Source organism: Manis pentadactyla, chromosome 8, assembly GCF_030020395.1.
Source record: "Manis pentadactyla isolate mManPen7 chromosome 8, mManPen7.hap1, whole genome shotgun sequence".
NCBI lineage: Eukaryota > Metazoa > Chordata > Mammalia > Pholidota > Manidae > Manis > Manis pentadactyla.
Window position 1 is genome coordinate 107,243,331 of NC_080026.1, and position 20,684 is coordinate 107,264,014.

The window sequence follows — 20,684 nt, forward strand, 5'->3', positions numbered from 1 at the left end:
TTGAATGAATCAAAGAATGTGTGAATCAGCTGAAACACCTGGAGATGGTTATTCTAGAGAAGAAATCATTCAAGTGACCTAACTTCTTAACTCTATCCTTGAAGTTGCACAGAACAACTCTATTTTCACTTTCTTTAATATTTAAAGATCTGCTATGTGGTCATTAGGACAGATTTAGGAAGCCACAAGGAAATTGATTGCATCTATATCCCACCAGGGCTGTTTTTCTTCCCTGACTGGGCCTGATAGGCTTGGGAGATCATCATAGAAGATATCCATGTACAAAGTGGGCCTCGTTTGTGGTACATGCTGGTGAAGTAGGTTAAGCACTGGATTAGATGTTAGACTATATGAATTCTGCAGCTCCTTTTAAACCTGAGACTTCACAATTCCATGATTTCCCCATCAAACCTTTGCACACCTCACAGGTATAGTCTGTTTTCTTTTTTAGAATTTAGAGACAAGAATGCATTTATTCTCACTTGTCAACTAAGCAGCTCCCTTGATTTTGATTAGGTGGGTTTTAAAGATCAGGAAAGGTCTTTATTTTGTAGTTGCAAACTGCAAAAGAATGCCCTGATCAACTGTCTAGATTTGCTGACTGATTGGCAAGGTGAGGTCAATACACATGACTTAGTGAGTTTTGGAAAATGGTCCAGTGGGTCAGTGACCAGACTTTGTTGTCAACATTTCTCAATGTAATAAGATTTCACTGTGCTTAAGAACTCAACTACCTGATTTATTGCTATCTTGATCAATGGTAGGAAAAATAAAATTAAGTAAAATAATTAATACAATAAAATAAAATAGTAATCCTCCTTTAAGGTGATTTGGTTTTAGCTGTTGCCCTGTAGAGGAAAAGTCTTCATCAATGTCTGTAGTCCTGTGGTTGTTACTGAGGGTTGTATCGATCTGTCCATGTCTAAGAAATCTTTGTTTAACCCAAAAGATATTTTTAGATTTATCCTCCCAAGCATTTGTTTCAGAAAAGGAAAGCGTGTTGATAATCTACCTTGCTCACCACTGCCATAAACACTACCTATCTCAAAACTAACTTTTCTTCCCTGACAAACTGGATCTTAGTTGAAATGGGGTTACAGGGCTAAACTGGGAAAGACTGAGTAACCATGTGCCATCAATAGTGCAGTCCCACCCCGCTACCCCCCTGTGTCCCAAGTATCCATTTTAACAATTCTTTATCTAGGAAGCCTCCCACTTCCTCCACATCTTCCACCTCAGATTAGATTAGATAATGCTGCTGTATACTTTCACAGAATTTTGTGCTTCCCCTCACACTGCATTGTAATTGCTTTTAGTATCATCTGTCTTCCCTTCTAGATGATCAATTCTGGAGTGTGGAGACTATATCATCTTGTTCAGCACTGTATTTCTACCTAAGATCCTATATGTGTTTTGCACATGGATGATGATGTTTAATAAATGTTTGCTAAATAGATAGTGGGTTGGATGGATGGATGGATGGATGGATGGATAGAGGGAAGGAGGGAGGACTCATCTGCACTGTACCCAAATGATTAAAATTAGGATGGGCACCCTTTGTTTTCAAATGAGTAGAATGTAGTTCCCTTTTTAAGAAGTAAATATGAACATTAAATGTGTCGAAAGTCCAAGTATTTTGGAAATATTCTTACCTGAGGCATAGTCCCTCCGAGGAACATTTGGAGGGGCTTTGACTTTCAGCCTGCAGATCACAACCATGAGATAAACTGTCAGTGGGTAGGACAGCTGTGTCGAGGCCCATAATATAAACAGATCTTAAGATAACAGGCAGACAACTAATAGAATAATGGCTTCCTTTGGACCCGTCACATTGACTAAAGGATTGTAAATGTAGTGAAGTTATTAATCAGAGGCTTTCCACCTCTCCCCATATCCCCAGTGCACAATGTGGCTGTGACTTGGCAAAGGTGAAAGGACTTTTAGAGGTCAGAATACCAGCAAGTAGTGAGTTCAGAGTTTTAGGGAAGATAAATGTTCATTGGATGATAGGAAGGTAAAAGAACATGGGCTCCATTTTAATAAATAATTCAATAAGTGCTTTAAATAATAGGAAAAAATTAGCTATAATGAACACTTTAGCTGTAGGTTGGGCGGAACTTATTTTTGCACTATTTAAAAACCTACCAAATAATAGGCAGTGAGTGTCACCAGATTGGGGATTGTGATATCTGGCCTATTTAGAAGTTGAACTGTTTCAAGCACTTTCAGAACTACTTTAGTATCTTTTTGCACATGTAAAATGTTCTGAAAACTCATAATCCTTCCCCACTCATTAAAAGAAGAAAATTAAGATTACATTTAAAAATTTATCTCAACTTTTAGGCTTTTTATAAGTTCTGACAATATCTCCCCTTCCATTATTTGAAATATGTAAGGTTTATAATACATTGTTATTTGCAGTAATAATTACCCATTGCATTTAAGAGTGACTTGCTTAATGAAATTTAAAACATATATAAATAAAACATATACTCAGTAGCCTTTATTTACTAAAACACACATCCTTTCATAGAAACAGTGTATATGGTAACCAGTACACACAAAACATTTCATTTCTTGGAAAAAAGCAGTACAGAAATTCATGTTTGATCACAAGAAAACAAGCCTTATAAAACTGAACTGTAATGTTGCAAAGTAACAATATTTTTATTTGCATAGAAATTCTGCTCTTTGCATCTCAAAGTTTCTCATCTCTATTATTTCATTTAATTCTCATAGCAAGCCAGCAGGCTGTGGTGGGAAGGTGTTTCATTAGACCTATTATGAAGTCCAAAGAGAGAGATTATTCAAGGTGTTGTAGGAAGGAAAAATAAAAACACTTGGGTCTGGTGCCAGGTCTGTTTAGGGAACAGTGAAATTTCAAAAAACACAAACAAACTATTACCCATTATTACCATTATTTCATAAAAGAAAAGAAACGGTATCTTAACACCCCAAAATGTGTGACGGTCATCATCTCAGAATAAAGAGCAGACACAAGAAAAGACTCTTGGTCACTGAACACAGAACAGGAATAAAAGGGTGGTTTGGGCCTCACTTAGCAACCGGCAGCTGCATGATAACCCCCAACGCTTCAAGGTCCTTTATTTGGCCATGGACCAGTGACAACTCTGTCATGCTCTTGTGTTAGGAAACCAGTGTATTCAACCATGCTTCCTCTTTTCAAGGTAGCACCTGTTGCCTGGCTATGAGTGAGAACTTAACTGCAGGTCACTTAGAACCACTGACTTCACCCAGAGTAATGACTAGGGCAGCCAAGCTGAGAAGAAACATGGTTTGTCAAGTAAAAGTCCATTTGGGGAAGTAGGCATAATGAAACAAACTGTCTGGGAAAATTTGAGCTCCATGGCTGCTGTAAGTATAACTGACCATGGAATAGAGAGACATTTTATACAGAGGCTTTGTATATTGAGAAAACTAGTGTATTATAAAACTGGCAACTGTGTGGGATAATTTGTCTAGAATTGCTAGTGATTAAAACAATGACTAACAGGGTTCTCTCATTTCAGTGAGAGTCCATATGCATCAGAAATAATAAATGAAAATAATCATGCACCTCTCCCAGTCTTAGGACAGAACATGAGAACAAATTATCCTCCTCTATGAGACGACCATTGTCCCTCAAACAGAAGACCATTTTAACTATTTCATGATGATCACTTGTACATATTGAGACTCATTTACATTTTATAGTCTAAAAACACCACACAAAGTGATTTCTTATTTTTAAGTTTAGCAAAGACCAAAAAGAGTGAAGATACTCTCTTCTGAAGGCACAGAGAAATGAACTTTTATACATTTTATTGGTGATACAAAATTTGGGGGAAGCAATTTGGTAACATCAATCAAAATTTCAAGTACACAAATCTTTCCACCCAGAAATTTCATTTCAGGAATTTAGCTTTCTGGTATACTCAAAGTCTACAAAAGATAGTTATTGAAATATTGTTTGTGAGAGGGAAATGAAACAGAAAGAAATGACCCACAAAATTTTGATTGATGCTATCAAATTGCCCTCTGAAAATGTTGTGCCAGTTTAAATTCTCACTCCACACTTTAAAAAAATGAATGAGAATACATTTGTAGTAGACCGTTAATCAGCTGTTCAAAAAGAAATATAGCCTATTTTTGTATACCAACAAAGAAAGAAGTATATGATAGAGCATTAAGTAAAACCACCAAACAAAGTAAGCTGGTAGAATGGTTTGTGTTGTATGATGTCATACATGATGAAAATGTATATCTATGTCAAGGTATGTATGTGTGCGTGTAAAGATATACATACAGATATATATATGAAACTGAGTCATGACAACATCCATTTCTGGGGAGTAGATTAAAGTGTGGAGATGAGGAATTGGGAGACTTTGACTTTATGCAATTCTGAATGCTTTGATTTTTTTTCCTGGTAAATCTGTATCACATTCATATAAAAAAACTAAAAACAAAAACTTCATGGAATGCCATTTCCCCTTTCCTCTTGACATAGATTTTGAGTGGCAAATGCCGGTATATACCATTTCTATTCTCTTTTAAAAAAAGCTTAAGAGTTCTTGGTGTGCAGGAAGATTTGGAATTCTAACTTACCCTCTCCAAGTATCAGTTGAAAACATCATTTTAAAGCACTAATTGAAAAAACAGAAATCAAAATATGCAAAGTAGGCATGGCATCCTAAAGAAGCTGGGGCTGTGTTCTTGTGACTTCTCCTTTGGACTTCTCCAAGCACGTCCTAGCTAGTGGCCCTTAACTAAATGGTTATAGGAGCTGATGTCCTGCTTCTAAAAATGTCCCTTTTGACATTTAACAGGCACCTTGAATGTCATGGCTCACCTATCCTATGGTCAGAAGGAAAAGGAAAGTGCCCTGGACACCATTCCATTCACTCGTCATGTTTCCTGCAGGCGGATCTGACTGCCATGGACTCTAGCCAAGAGTAAGAAAGGCTTAGATTTTGAAGAGGTTGCAACACTTTACTTCATTTTCTTCTACTAAGACAGGCTGGCATATGTTTTTTATATAAATAAGCACTTATATGGTGCTGTGGAGTCTAACTTACTTTTTTATTTTGTTCATTATTCCACCTTCATTGTTCTTAATATCATGGACCATCTTTTGAAGCTGCCTGTAAGAAACAAAATTAAACATAAAATATTAAAAACTTAGTTGATGTTTTTAAAGTCTCCTATCGTTCTTGAATACAAAAAAAAGAAAAAAAAAAGAGGAAAATCCTCTGCAATAAAACCTCCAAACAGCAAGAATTATATTGCATTTAATTAAGTTGACCATCTGCTACTTGAGTAAAGGGAAGTGTGACTGGTCCTGTTAGGGACATTTAGCCATGTCCCCATGTGGTGGATGTCTGGACCAGCTGAAGAGGAATTCTGATTCCCATTATCCATCCATTCAGAGGAGACATATGATTCTATCATAAACCTCACTGGTCATCACTTATTGTCCTTAGATCATCCACATTGCAAGGTTAGAGTACCCTGAAGGACAATATTGGCTGAAGTCAGGCCCAAGATTTTTTTGTTAACTTTACTAGGTAGTGTCTGAAAAAGCTGTCACTAAAAAATTGCACATACACAGAAGCCATAAAGAAAATGGATAATTAATCTGACTATATAGCTATTTGAACCTTCCATAAAACAAAAAGTAATATGTACAAAATCAAAAGATAAATGACACACTGGAAGAAATATTTGTGACACATAATAATAATAAAGACTACATATTTTGATTTGCAAAGCAATCTTATAACTCAGTAAAAAAAAAAAAAGATTAACAATTCAATAGGAAAATGAGCAAAAGATGTGAATTGTGAACATATAGCTAACAGAAAAGAAATACAAGTAGCCAGTAGACTAATGAAAGATATTTAACATGACTTATATTTAAAGAAATTTTTTTGGTATCATTAATGTACAATTACATGAACAACATTATGGTTACTAGACTCCCCCATTGTCAAGTCTCCCCAACATACCCCATTATAGTCACTGTCCATCAGCCTAGTAAGATGCTATAGAATCACTACTTGTCTTCTCTGTGTTATACTGCCTTCCCCATGCCCTCCCGCCACATTATGTCTGCTAATTGTAATGCCCCTTTCCCCCACTTAACTCTCCCTTCCCCCCCATCCTACCCAGTCCCTTTCCCTTTGGTAACTTTTAGTCCATTCTTGGGTTCTGTGAGTCTGCTGCTGTTTTGTTCCTTCAGTTTTTTCTTTGTTCGTATACTCCACAGATGAGTGAAATCATTTGATACTTGTCTTTCTCCGCCTGGCTAATTTCGCTGAGCATAATACCCTCTAGCTCCATCCATGTTGTTGCAAATGGTAGGATTTGTTTCCTTCTTATGGCTAAATAGTACTCCATTGTGTATATGGACCACATCTTCTTTATCCATTCAACTGCTGATGGACACTTAGGTTGCTTCCATTTCTTGGCTATTGTAAATAGTGCTGTGATAAACATAGGGGTGCATCTGTCTTTTTCAAACTGGACTCTTGCATTCTTAGGGTAAATTCCTAGGTGTGGAATTCCTGGGTCAAATAGTATTTCTATTTTTAGTTTTTTGAGGAACCTCCATACAGCTTTCCACAATGGTTGAACTAATTTACATTTCCACCAGCAGTGTAGGAGGGTTCCCCTTTATCCACATCCTCCCCAACATTTATTGTTGTTTGTCTTTTGGATGGTGGCCATCCTAACTGGTGTGAAGTGATACCTCATTGTGGTTTTAATTTGCATTTCTCTGATGATTAGCAGTGTGGAGCATCTTTTCATGTGCCTGTTGGCCATCTGAATTTCTTCTTTGGAGAAGTGTCTGTTCAGCTCCTCTGCCCATTTTTTAATTGGATTATTTGCTTTTTGTTGGTTGAGCTGCGTGAGCTCTTTATATATTTTGGGTATCAACCCTTTATCAGATATGTCATTTATAAATATATTCCCCCCTACTGTAGGATGTCTTTTTGTTCTATTGGTGGTGTCCTTTGCTGTACAGAAGCTTTTCAGCTTGATATAGTCCCACTTGTTCATTTTTGCTTTTGTTTCCCTTGCCCGGGGAGTTATGTTCATGAAGAAGTCACTAATGTTTACGTCTAAGAGATTTTTGCCTATATTTTTTTCTAAGAGTTTTATGGTTTCATGACTTACATTCAGGTCATTAATCTATTTCAAATTTACTTTTGTGTATGGGGTTAGACAGTGAATCAGCTTCATTCTCTTACATGTAGTTGTCCAGTTTTGCCAGCACCATCTGTTGAAGAGACTGTCATTTCCCCATTGTATGTCAATGGCTCCTTTATCGAATATTAATTGATCATATATGTTTGGGTTAATATCTGGACTCCCTATTCTGTTCCACTCATCTGTGGGTCTGTTCTTGTGCCAGTACCAAATTGTCTTGATTACTCTGACTTTGTAGTAGAGCTTGAAGTTGAGAAGCATAATCCCCCCTGCTGTATTCTTTCTTCTCAGGATTGCTTTGGCTATTTGGGGTCTTTGGTGGTTCCATATGAATTTTAGAACTATTTGTTCCAGTTCGTTGAAGAATACTGTTGGTATTTCGATAGGGATTGCATTGAATCTATAGATTGCTTTAGGCAGGATGGCCATTTTGACAATATTCATTCTTCCTACCCAAGAGCATGGGATGAGTTTCCATTTGTTAGTGTCCTCTTTAATTTCTCTTAAGAGTGTCTTGTAGTTTTCAAGGTAAAGGTCTTTCACTTCCTTGGTTAAGTTTATTCCTAGGTATTTTATTTTTTTTGATGCAATTGTTTTACTGATTTCTTTTTCTGCTAGTCCATCGTCAGTGTATAGGAAAGCAACAGATTTCTGTGTGTTAATTTTGTATCCTGCAACTTTGCTGAATTCAGATATTAGTTCTAGTAGTTTTGGGGTGGATTCTTTAGGGTTTTTTATGTACAATATCATATCATCTGCAAACAGGGACAGTTTGACTTCTTCCTTACCAATCTGAATGCCTTTTATTTCTTTGTTTTGTCTGATTGCCATGGCTGGGACCTCCAGTACTATGCTGAATAACAGTGGGGAGAGTGGGTATCCCTGTCTTGTTCTATTTAAAGAAAGAAATTTATATGGAAACAAATGAGATGCTCTGCTTTCCAGACTGGCAAAACTTAAGTGATAATTTGAGGGTTGGTGAAGGTACAAGAAAACAGGTATTCTTGGGAATGTAAAATTGGTATAATCAGTAATTGTCAAAACTTAAAACCTCTGGGCCTTCTGTTCCAGAAATTCCATGCTAGGAATTTGTCCTATGAACATGGTCATAAAATTATTCTGTTATATACATATAAGCATGTTTATTGCAGCATTATAGGTAATTACCCTAATCCTTCCTGCTTCCATCCTAAAAAACCTGGAAACAACCTAAACAAGCCATCAATTATTAAAAGGGAATTAGTTAATAAACCAGTTAAATAAACTTTGATGAAGCCATACAATGGGATACCACAGGCACTTAAGAAAATAGAAATATACATCTGTAATGCTGATAAAAATTTCCAAAAAATATTAAGTTAAACAAAAACAGTGAAGGAGGAGAAAGAAAAAGAGAAGGAAGTAAGGAAAGTTCAGAATAATGTGTATCATATGATCTTATTGGGAAAAAGGGACATATAGACATAGGTGCTGGTATATACATAACTTTTTAGAAAGATATGCAAGAAGTCATTAAAAAGTTTGTTTTCAAAGCCACTGGAGTGCCTTCATACAAATTAGAAAAAGGTACCCCTCCCCTTTTCTCTGGATAGACACTTAGTGTCAGGTGCACAGCTTGGCGAACAGACAAGGGTGGATTTCAGCACCTACTTTTCTCATAGTTGTTCAGGGTACAGACCAATCCACTGCACAGTGAGAGTCTAGTGGCTCTGGGTGGGGATGTGGGCTTCTACTTTGTAAAAAGGAGAGTTCTACTTTTTAATGATTTAAAAATATTATTTGAATGTCCATAGCATGTTCATATATCACTTTTGTTATCTGTTTTCTATACACATACAGAGAAAAACATTAACAGGGTTGGAGAATAAGGTCACATTTTGTTTCCTTCGGTAATAACTTTCTGACTTACAAAAAACAACACAGGATTTCACATGGTTCTGCCCTGAAAGAGTAGAATATTTGAACTCACCTTTCAGACAAGCCTTCCCTTCATTCTGAGAAGACTATTTGATTAGGCCCTTTAGTTAGCAAAATGTGAAACTTGTACACAGCCATTGTTCTTGGAGAAAATTGTGATTTCTCATAAACCTGAACGCAGATTTCTCTCATTTGGAGAAGTGGGCCTTCTGTTAGGTAATATGAATAGTGGTGCACAACTAAGCTTGGCTAGATCTATGAAACCCTGTTGATTGGGGAGCATCTGGCAGAAATAGTCTCTGGGTTCTGTGTGCATGTGTGGCAAAACTTTTCAATATGGATGGAGCAGTTTGGGGGACTAGAGAAGCTTGTCAGAGGAGTGCCACCCGGCCTGGCTATTGGTGTCCTCCACTAAAGATTAATTTAAGGCTAAACAGCCCGCCTATGCCAGCGCTCTGCATAGCTGTTTGTTGAGTGCCACTGGGCACCAAGGAGGTGGGGTGAGATTTACCAGGTAAGGGATAGACACTCCTATGCCCAGCCATCTTGGGAAAAGGGAGATTCTCAAAGAAGGAGCAGGCACTTAGACCAGGGATTTTAGGCAGCTCTTTCTCCTTCTAGGTTTAATGACTGGAGTTAGAGTCCCGGAGCACAGACAGACCTGAGGGATATTTGGTGGTAGGAGATGGGGAGACTTAAGAGGGTGGGGTGGTGGCCCTGAACCTGATGCTGGGTCTGGACTTCAGCTCCAAGGAGAACTATACCTAGTGCAGTCCTTGCCATTTGCAACGAGATAATTCCTCTCCATGGCCCTGAATCTTCAGCCAGACTATGGGGAGGGATGTGCTCCATCGGAATGGAGGGGTGGAACACAGAAGGTGGACAGGTTGCAGGGTGGAGCAGAAGGGTAAGGGAAACTTCTTTCAGGTCATCCTTCTGGCTGCATCTTGGGGAATTATCTACAAACTAGGGGACCACTGACGGGCCCACGTTGGGACATGGGGAGGAGTCAGCACCAAGTTACAATCTGGGTAACAAAGGAAAGGAGAGCACGTGTTATATTCCCAGTTAGGGAGGCTGGGAATACTGACTCCATACGTGCTGGAGCTCAGCAAAGCTCCAGGCTCAGGAGCCGAGAGGAAAGGATGGATGAGAGAGAAAGGGAACTCCCAGACCTGTCAGAGACACATAGGGATGTGTCCCTTGTGTTGGACCATTGAGTTGCCCCAGAACCCTAAAGTTTCTCGAATTTGTTCACGTATATTCTGTGCAAAATCCCTTTTCCTTTTCCTGAGGAATTATAAGGAATCTCTATAGAAGAGGAAAGAAGGGACAGGAAGGGTAAGAGGTCTAGAAGTGTAGAGAAAGAGAGTTTGAGAGAGAGAGGGTAAAATGAACTGATTGGGAGGAAATGTGGTAATTTCAAATAGAAAGCAGGGGGCAAGACTCTGGTTGTAAGCTGACTGTTAACTGAATGGGGTTGTTAGCTTTGAACCTTTAGCCTGAGTTAATGCTTAACTAGGTCGAAGGGCAGAATGAGGCAGAGTGAAGGATTCTATCAGAATGTTGTCCACACTAGGACACAGGCAGAGTAATAGGGATCCAGAGCTGACTTGTTCAAGCAGCTTTGCTGCAAGTGTAGATATACAGATGTAAATCGTTGCAAAAGAGTTTGATATAATTTTGTAATTTGCTCAAACTGGTATTTGATGCTTTTTGGGATTTCTTAATTTCTTTTTATTATAGACTATTAAAATGATTATAATATATAATTATAGTAAAATTTTGAACTGTTTCATAAAGCATATGCTTTGTGTTTAAAATTTTCCCTCTCCCTCTGCATCTCATTCACACAAATCCTGATGTCCACAGACTGCTCAGTTATAGCTGCCAAATTTCTGTTACTTGGAAAAACAGTGTCCCTCAAACCAAGAAGACATGACAATGCTCTCAGCTCATTTAATCAACGATTCACACACCATGTATCTCTAGTATCTACTCCATTTTGGAGTATTTTTTTCTGTACTACAACTTGCAGCATGTGTGATAGCAAAGGAATGTGCAATGGACTGTTTCAGAAGAGGCTGCTCGGGATTTAAGCATCAGTTGTTTTACCATAAGAAGTCGTATGTAGGTCAGAATAGGTAAGGCATAGAAGAGCTTCACTTTGGCCCTTTCAGAGCTATCCTGCCTTGGCTGGGAGAAGGATCACAGGATCGTGATGTTCTAATTTTATGAAGAGACAGCCATGTTCATGTAATAAAATAAAATAAAATAAAGAACAAAGCTTATCTAATATATGTTTTTAAAAGATGTCAAGATGTAATTCTTAAGCAATAAGGCATTTCAGCATTTTTAAATGATGAGATCATATAAATAATTGTAATTATTACTTATATAAGCCAAATCAAGTGATATATTCTCTCTTTTGTCACTATTTTTAATTTTTTTCAAGCTTTTGAATTAATATCAACCAACTTAGCTATTTAACAACGTTCTGTAGCAGTGTGACCCTGGCTGAGCCTGGATCTCAACAGATTTAGATCCCACCATGTACTGAAAGTAGAGGTCATCCTTTGAAAGTTTCCAACAGTCTTTTTTGCCCTCAAAGAAGGACCAGTGGTTCTCACACTGAACCTGGAGGGCCACTAAAACACAGTAGGCTAGGCCCCACCCAAGGGTTTCTGATTGGGTAGGTCTGGAAAATGTGCATTTCTAACAAGTTCCCGGGTGGTGTTGATGCTAATGGGCAGGAGACCACCCTTTGAGATTGACTGTGATAGTTCATATCTTTCTCCACTGTGGCCCTAGTAGTTGTGCCTAAGTAAAGCAAAAACCTGCTTGGGAAAAACTAAAGTCCTCAATAGCCTGAGTGCAAAGTTTCAGACAAATAAGCTGCATGGTCAGTCTGATAATGCAGTTTGGGCATGTCCTTTATTAGATTGCCACTTCTTTATGAGACTTTCGACTTTTCTCTATGTGGATTTAGACTCCCTATGTCTGTATATTTTTTTACTTCATAGTTATGTGCTTTTTCTTAAGCTATTGTTTGCAAAAGCTGCAGAGTGGAGATGAGGGGCTGAAGGAAGAAATGTCCGTCGCATTATGTAGCAATGCAAAAAAGGGCTGAACCTGCTTGGAACACTGCTACATGTCCAGGACCATTCCTAACACAGTGCTCTAAAACTGATTTAACACAGAATGTGGTGACGTTGGGACTAAGACATGACCATATCCTGTCTGTGGGGAACTGGCTGTCCTCACTGTCACTTATCCTGCAGAAACAGGAAGTGAGGAAAACGAGGATGTGTAGGTAGGCCTTGGGCTTTGGTATCCTGATGTTTCCTGTCTTCTGGGGCCTCTTGTTTGTTGGCCTCTGGACTTCAGGTTGAAGCATTCTCATAGTTCAGAGCTGAGCTGGCACTTGAAATGGTCTATGGCTGGGAGGGAAGCAGGGAAGAGCTGAAGAAGAGTAGTCCAGGACACGGAGCAAACATGAATCATTCTCTGTGTTACACTTCCCTACCGTAAGCCCCACATTTCAGTGAAGTATTACTATGTGTTAATCAGTCTGTTAGTATCATGGGGAAATAGGGAAGGGTCTGTGGCCAAAGGTGCAAGGAGCCCACGAGAGGCACATGCAGCCCAGCAGATACCATCTACCTTGCAGTGAGGAAACACATGGCCCGCAGGAGACAGGCACGTGGATCTGGAGACAAGCACAAGCCAGTATGGAGCTGTGGGGCAGGAAGTCTGGTATTGTGGGATCAGTGTACTGCAATTTGAGTGCAAAAGAGAATGTGACTTTTTCTCTTTTCCTTTTGGAGTAACAGGTAAGAAGTGGTTGGTTGCATAGTTTTTAATTTTGTCACTTGATTTCTGGTTAAAAATTAGTCTATGCTAAGTGAAAGAAGCCCATCTGAAAAGACCACATACTGTAAGGTCCAACTGGAACCTGGAAAAGGAAGAACTATGGAAACAGTAAAAAGGTCAGGGGTTGTCAGGAGGAAAGGATGAATAAGTGAAATGGGTCTTTCAGGGCAGTGAGACTGTTTTGTGTGATACTGCAATGGTGGCCACATGCAATGGATGTTCACTGTATCAAAATGTCACTCTTAATTCCAACCCCACTATTAACATTTAATTGAACAGCCTTCCAGTTGTTTACTACATATGTATAATTTGTATAGATTTTACATAATTAAGATCATATTACTGTTTTGTCATCTGCATTTTCCATTTAATATATCTGAACATGTTCATAGTTGAGCACCATTCTTAGACTTTGTCTCTTAACTGTCCAGTCTGCACCTTACCTCCCTCCCCAGCCACTGGAAACCGAGGGGCTTTTAATTAGCTGAAACTGCCCCAGCTGGATGTGACAGGAAGCAGTGATGTATCAGGATCTCTGTGCTTGATGCAGGGAGAGAGGCCAGACCAGACTTGCAAAGGCCGGGAGAGGCAGGAGCTGTTGAGCATAAGCACTGAGTTGCTGGCTTCTGGGAGCCACGGATCAGGCGGTTAGGCCTGAGGGACAGGAAAAGGGGTCAGTTTCAGGTTTCCTCCTGTTCCTTCAAAGCCAGATCACCTTCTCAAGCTGTTTTCTAGAGTATGGTCACAAAGTGACCCAACTTTGGTATCTGTAAAACGAAGGCAGTACTATCTACCTTGCAGGGTCGCTGTGAAGACAGCAGGTGATGGATGTAAAGAGCCTGCCCACACCGGCCTTTCAGTCCATCATGATGGCTCTTCCTGCAGAATGCCCTGGGGACTGGATCAGACCAGGAACCAAACTCAGACCAGTGCTGTCTGCTAGAGACAGGAAGGGGGGCTCTTTCCACCTGCATTGATTTTTTCCTCCTGGCCAGAAGGTGCTCCAGAGGTTTTTTTTTTTAGCTGGGAGGAAATGGGGGACTTGACTGGGGGAGGAAGGGGGGAATGGTGGTGGCAGGGAGGGTTGGCTGAGAACACTTCCCAGCCTGGCATGGCTTATTGATACCAGCAAGTGGGGATCATCTACTCACCTCAATTCTGCATAAAACTATGGGTATTATATACCTTAATGTGAGTGGCATTTTGCTCTCTAACCTACAGTAATACCATTTGCAAATAGATGAATTATTTTGTGTTCTTTGGGTGCCTTTGGTACTGGTGAATGCTTCCATATGGTCATCTACATCCAAGTGTGAGAGCATTTTAATCAACACTAAGTTTAGTACAAGTAAAAATGATGTGCTTGCCAAAAAATTAAATTAAAAAGCAGAAATTCAGATTGCTAGGCCGTAAACCATACCAATGGAATAAACATCCCAGGTGGGGCCCAACACATTCTAACAAAGTTCCTGGGACTGGTGACTATTATGCACATAGAAGGTTGAGAACCTTTTTTTAAAAGGACCAGGGCAGGTTTATCTCCTTCTAGTCCAGGCTTAACCGCAAAGAGCACAGAGAAAGGCCTCCAGCCTCCAGAGTGTCTTCCCACCTGCCCTCTAGTGCCTGAAATACCTTCAATGGAAAATCTTACTCTTTACTCCATAATGGGATACCAAAGGTTTCCCCAGTCCAGGAAAGGAACACTTTGACAAACAGGAGTTTCAGCCAATGGTATGATGCCTGCTTCCCACAGGGGGAGAGAGCAGAAAGAATCAGTGGGTGCCAAGGACCAGGCGTTTACCTTCTCCTGTGCTCAGATCAACACAAGACCAGCACAGAGATACTTCCGCCTGCCTTCTGTTCCCCAGCAGCCTGCCACCAGAGGAGGGGCTTTGACTTTAGATGCTGAACACAAACAATCCAGCCTTCTTTAATGACTATTTCCTTAATTGAAGTTAAGTCAGTCTCTATACATCTTCTTGGAAGAAGTGGTCTGGACTTTGGCTACATATTAGAATCAGTTAGCAGTTTTTAGTAATCCTCATACCTAGTTCTCCCCCCCAGACCTTTGACTCCAGCTGATTCCAAGGTGTGGCCAAGTTGAGAACCCCTGGCAGCATTATCAGGATGGGAGAATTTTGTAGGTCCCCCAGGAAAGACCCATTGGCTCAGAGCACAGGGAGGAATCCATAGATGTTAAGCCCTTCAGAAAGGTGCCTGCAGGCTGAGAACAGCTCTAGGTATGTAGAGGGATAGAACAAATCCAGGAAGGATGGACTGGTGGACACAGAGCTCCACCAGGGCCCAGGGGGCACTGGGAAGGTAGCTACACATGGATGTTTTAGCTGCATCCCCAAAGAATAGTCCGAGAAAACTCATATTTAAAACAATACCTTTCTAATAATTTTTATTAAACAGGATATGATTTAAAAGATGATACCGTTTGCAAGAAGTATGTTTTTTTAAGTTTGGCAGAAAAAAATTAAAGAATCAGAAAAGTTCTTGCTTCCCTTTTGCTCCTTACTGCATTCACAGAGGACCATGACAAGGTAGGTCTTTGTGGACTTTTTCTCATTTCTGTCTTTCCAGAAAAGGTGGAATGCAAAGCAATTTACTCAGAGAAAATCCCTGTTTAATCTGGATTTAGGAATGGATTAAAGAAAGTCTCAAATGAAAGAGATTCTGCAAACAAAAAACAGGTAAATCCTTCCTCCTTCCTCACCCCTGCACCTCAGCCTAGTGTTTCATCTCTTCGGTATCGCAGGACTGGTCCTCCTCTGACAGCCAAGATCCAGCCTCAGCCTTCCCCTCTACACCCGAAAACGCTGTGCCTGGCAGCGTGTCCCTCCAATCCATGCTGTGAGGGTTGGTCAGGCCCTTTCAGCTAAAGTTTCTAAAACTCAGCTTGCACCCGGCCATGCCCTCCTCAAAGGCACAGAGCTCCCCAGTGCCTACTGAATCGAGCCCCACTTTCTGTCTTGGCCAAGAGTCACTCAGCCTCACCCCCAGCTCCTGGAACCCTGGGCTGACTGTTGGCTCAGTCCTGGGCATTATCCACGTCTGGTTGGTTGGGTACCTTTAGAGCATCTGTGCTCTCCTCACAGCTGGCCAGGCATGTCTGCCATATGTGTTTCTAAGATCGGATCTGGAGTGGAAACCTCTCTGGTATTTTCCTTGGTATATATAGGAACAAAGAAGATATCCATTCTCTTAATTCCTTTATGGTATGAATGCATTTTTGAAAATTTAACACTTATTGCTGGGTCTGCTGGGTCTTTAGCTGACTTCCTCTTTTTTCAGGGGTTTAAATGATCTCATATGACTGACTGGATTTTCTTTTAAGATGCTACTTACCATTATGATAGTATATTTTTTGTTGTTGTGAAATTTTCCTACAAGTGTTTAATACAAATTTTAATACAATTTTATAGAAAATTTAAAACTTCTGGTAAGAAAAAGAAAAATGGAGCTTGCAACCTGGTATCCTTGGATCTTCAGGCTTGAAACTTTTGCACTTTCTTTGACCTTTGACCTTTGATCTCTATCACTAGCTGTCAATTCACCTCTAGATGAATCTTAATCTGTCTCTGTTCCCTCCTGTCCACTCCTTTAGCTACGGCCACTGTGGTCTCACGACAGCCCTCCTTCAGTCTCTTCATTTTCCCCAAATTCATTTTCTTAAGTTGATTGTCCTTTCCTCATGTCATTCTGCTTATGAATAGTCTTTGATATCTCTTTATTTCTTTCAGGAAAAGTGCAAGCTCAACAGGTTAGCATTCAAAAGCCTTTACAATTTGGACCCAACCAGCCATTTGAGATATAATCAACCCACTGTTATAAACCCACAATTTTTTCCATTCCACCCTCCAGCCCAAGGTCCAGCTCAAGCAATTCCTTCCCCCTTCCAGATCGTTTCTTGAGCACAGGAAGGGAGGCCCTTTAGGGAAAGAGGACTGGATTAGAGTCCAGAGAAGTACATTCTACTCTAATCTCTAATCCACTCTAATCTTGGCTATCTGAATCTGAGCAATTTTTGTTATCATTCAATGCCTCATTTTTTCCTATAAAATGAGAAAACTAGACTACATGGATATTCAGGTCTTTCTCAGCTCCAAATTTTATTTCTATATATCCTGAATTTGTAGCACTTCAGGCAGTACTATTGATTGGGCTTTTAATCTCCAGTACTAAAAGCAATCTCTGAACTATTTGGTTCATGTGATGTCTTTCATAATTTATATCTTAAACTATTTCCCCTAAATTCAAAATCATTTTTTTCTTCATTTTATTAAACTAATATAAGCTAATTAAAAAACCGTATGTGATATAGATAAGTAAAAGTGAAAACTACTCATCTTTCTTTGCTGGGCACAGGGAGGATCAGATCAGAGAGCTGTGAGAATCCTGAGAAGGGCATGACTGGCCTGAGGTCTCAAGATGAAGTGACCTGGGAGATGGATCCTGATGGGAAAATAGAAAATCTTGGCAAAAGAGTGAGGAACAGCAGCCAGGTATTGGGAACAGCAAATGCAAAGGCTCAGAGGTGAAACTGTCTGGGATGCTTAGTGTCTAGTGAGAAGCTGAGAATGGAGGAATGTGTGTTGGTAGAGGACAGGGGTGTAGTCAAAGATGAGGCTAGAAGGATGGGGACAGAGTGTCAAGGGTCTTGCTAGTGAGACCAAGGAGATGGAGTTTATAGGCTGCAGGAGGCCCTGGGAGACCTTTACTCAGGGGTGCACCCTGATTACGATGGAAGAATAGAGGGGGGCCTGGCTATGGGGACACTGGCATCTGGGAGACCAGTATAAACCCAACTCTGCTGGGTCCCAGCCCAAACCCACGGCAGTAGGACATCAACAGAGCGGGATAACGTCAGGAGTGCCCTTTAGGGCTTCAGCTGGGCAGGAGGAAGACTTACTGGCTGCAAGGCTGACAGCTCTCAAAGACGACTTTGCTGGGTCAAAGTGCAGTGCCAGCTGTATGGGGGCCTGCTGCAAAGTAAATCAGCAGTACTGCTTCTGTCCTCATTTGTCAATATTTTGTTCATTCTGGATTTTTTTGCATTAATTTTGGTTTAAAAAATATTACATTAAAATATTATTTACTTGACTTTCTGATTGGAGGAGGGCTCCCACTTAAAAGTTTAATGTTACTTTTGTCTTATACAAGACATGCATTTGCCTTATTTATTCCACAAATATTTAGCAAACACACTGAGCAAGACATATATATAGGACACAGAGCCACCGTCAGGGAAATGCTGCCCCAGTAATGCGAGAAAGAGTTCCCTTCTGCCACCTTATCTATTGCATGATAAAAACCTTCTGACCTATGTGAAACCAGAGGACAGTTGTAGATAGAGACTAGGGGAATTCTCTGATTCACACAAAGTATCTTCCTTTTGGATGACTTCTATCTCAAAGATGAAGTATCTGGTTACCAACTGTCATCTTGAAACAGAATGCCCCGTGCTGGTGACCATTCTGTTATTTGCATGCAGCAAGTGTCCTATCACCAGCTACCCGCCTCTGCCCTTCTTACAGCCTCTTCTAGTCCGAGCCCGGTTTCCTCATGCCCCACTTCCTCATGTCCCTCCTTCCTGTGGCATTATTGATATTATATTTAGAGTTGCAAATACAGCAGAAAAGGCTGCTTCCTTTCTGAGAGTGAGTCCACAGTGGAGCTGGCACAGAAATTTGACAGCCTCTTCCATCATGGTGTGCTAACCTGAGCTGAAGTAGCACCACCACCCCATTTCACAGATGCAGGTACTGAGGCCCACCGGGATCACCAGCGTGATGCTTGTGTCAGACCACACAGCTTTGAAATCCCAACTCCTAATTCTGCCTGTTAGGGTAGTCACAGAAATTTGGCAGAGACTTTAAGAATATCCTGGGCCAACTCCCTCTTGCTGTAAGGGAGGAAACCAAGTTCCACAGAAATTTTGCCATTGCCCCCCACGATTCATTAGCAAAGGCTTCCCCAGCTCTTTACATCATACACTGTGGCCTCCCTTTCCATGCATGGCTTCAGTCTCCGACTAGAGAATCAGTTTTTTCCATGGCAGGGATTGTGTCTTCTACCTTCTTATGCCACAGTCAGAACCCTGGTTACAGTTCAAGCCCAATAAGCCATGCCAGTGGTCAGACTCACATAGCCAACAGTGGCACAGTAAAAGCCTGCCCTGACTGAGCACATATTATGTGCCCGGAGCTATGCAGGCGTTACCTTATTAATCCTCACAACCTAGGAGGTAGGTCTTGTGTTATCCCTGCTTTCTTTTATTGTAATAAAAAATAGCCACATTTGCCATTTTAAAGTGTACAGTTCAGTAGTGTATTCACATACACATTGTTTATTCACATTGTTGTGATTACCCCAATTTTTACATATGACCAACTCTGCTCAGAGAAGTTAAGAAATTTGCCCAGGCCCCATACCTCACAAAGGACAGAGCTGGGATTCAAAAGCAGGCTGTCCAGACCTCAGAGCCTGCGCTCTCACCCATCCCTGGGCAACACATGTGACTTGTGTCAGCCTGGCCCGTCACCGGGGCAGGTGATGTGCTTCCCCATGTGCCTCTTTGATCACCTTCCTCTCTGTCCCCAGAAAAGACATCCAATCCCTTTACAGTTTTCACTGGGGACACATGCATCCCTACTGGTGCCTTGCTATAGGTCCTGATGTCAGACTTGTGCTAAAGGGGAACATGGGATCCTAGGGACCTGTTCCAGCCTTGAAGGAAGAGCAGAGAAAAGGAGGAAGGGCCATATGGCGGGAGGAAGGGGTCAGAGAGGTGGTGCTGGATACAGTCGGCAGGAGGGAAAGTGGTAGGGCTCTCTGGGGCCCAAGCATGCTGAGCAGGAGGGTGGCTAGACTCCGCGGGAAGACCAGGGCGCCCTCACCCCGGGTGTCCTGTCTCAGCGCCCAGTCGAACAGACCGCGGGCGTCCTGGAGTGGAGCAACGCTGGCCACCTGACGCGTGAGCCTCTCGCCGCTGGGGCTGTCTATAAAACTACCCAGTAAGCAGAGAAAGTTAATTTGCAAGTTTCTCCAGATACTCCACCATTTTCTTTTTCTTTCCTTCCTTCCCCCCTTCCTCTCTCCCTCCCTGCCTTCCATCGCTCTCTCTTTTTGTCCTCATTATCACCCTCCCTATCTCCCCACCTCTTTCTTTCCTACCAAGACCTGCACATATTTTGCGGTAGTCTTTAGCATGTGTGAATGCTGAGCTGGGTTACGAGCACACAGAAACTGGGCAGAAGGCACGACTGGTCTAGGGATGACCCTACTGCACCCTAAGCCCTTTCAAAAGTGCCATTTTACCCAACCAGAGGCAGCCAGGCGTGGGAGGTGCCACCCTGAGACTGACGAGAACTTTTAGAAACTCTTAGAAGATTTGCCAGTTGCTGTGACAGTAGAAATGTCTCGGCTCTGCCCCTCCCTGATTTTAGAGGCCGGAGCCCTTGGAATGTAAGGATTCAGCATTTCCCTTCCTCTTAGCGCAGAGGAAACCTTGCTGGTTCTTGCCCCTCCCTCCCTCACACAGCAGGGAGAAGCTTGGAGAAAGGGAAATTTCTTCCTAAAATGGTATAAAAGCAAGTGACAAGACCCAAAAACCTAAAAGGGGCTCATGTATCCTCAGATGGCAAAGGCCCTTGGGTTTGGAAGAGCCCCGGCAG

The 20,684-nt window shown here is 41.2% G+C and overlaps 2 protein-coding genes across 3 annotated transcripts in view; one reads left to right on the top strand and one right to left on the bottom strand.

Moving 5' to 3' along the window:
- Positions 1–5,095, top strand: part of ZNF518A (zinc finger protein 518A) — a 125,292-nt gene extending 120,197 nt beyond the window's left edge. Inside the window, exon 8 of the transcript XR_008998974.1 lies at positions 4,830–5,095. The gene's annotated coding sequence lies outside the window, so the exon portion shown is untranslated. The remainder of the gene's footprint in view (positions 1–4,829) is intronic.
- BLNK (B cell linker) overlaps positions 1–20,684 on the bottom strand; it is a 95,617-nt gene that overhangs the window by 63,688 nt on the left and 11,245 nt on the right. Inside the window, exons 1-3 of one of the 2 annotated variants that reach the window (XM_036886535.2) lie at positions 8,863–8,948; positions 5,079–5,144; positions 1,653–1,702 (exon numbers count right to left, since the gene is read on the bottom strand). In XM_036886535.2, coding sequence (XP_036742430.2) covers positions 1,653–1,702; positions 5,079–5,131 — 103 coding nt within the window. In that variant the 5' untranslated portion in view covers positions 5,132–5,144; positions 8,863–8,948. Of the gene's footprint in view, positions 1–1,652; positions 1,703–5,078; positions 5,145–8,862; positions 8,949–20,684 lie in introns of those variants that run through there. The other variant, XM_036886534.2, reaches the window with a different exon arrangement.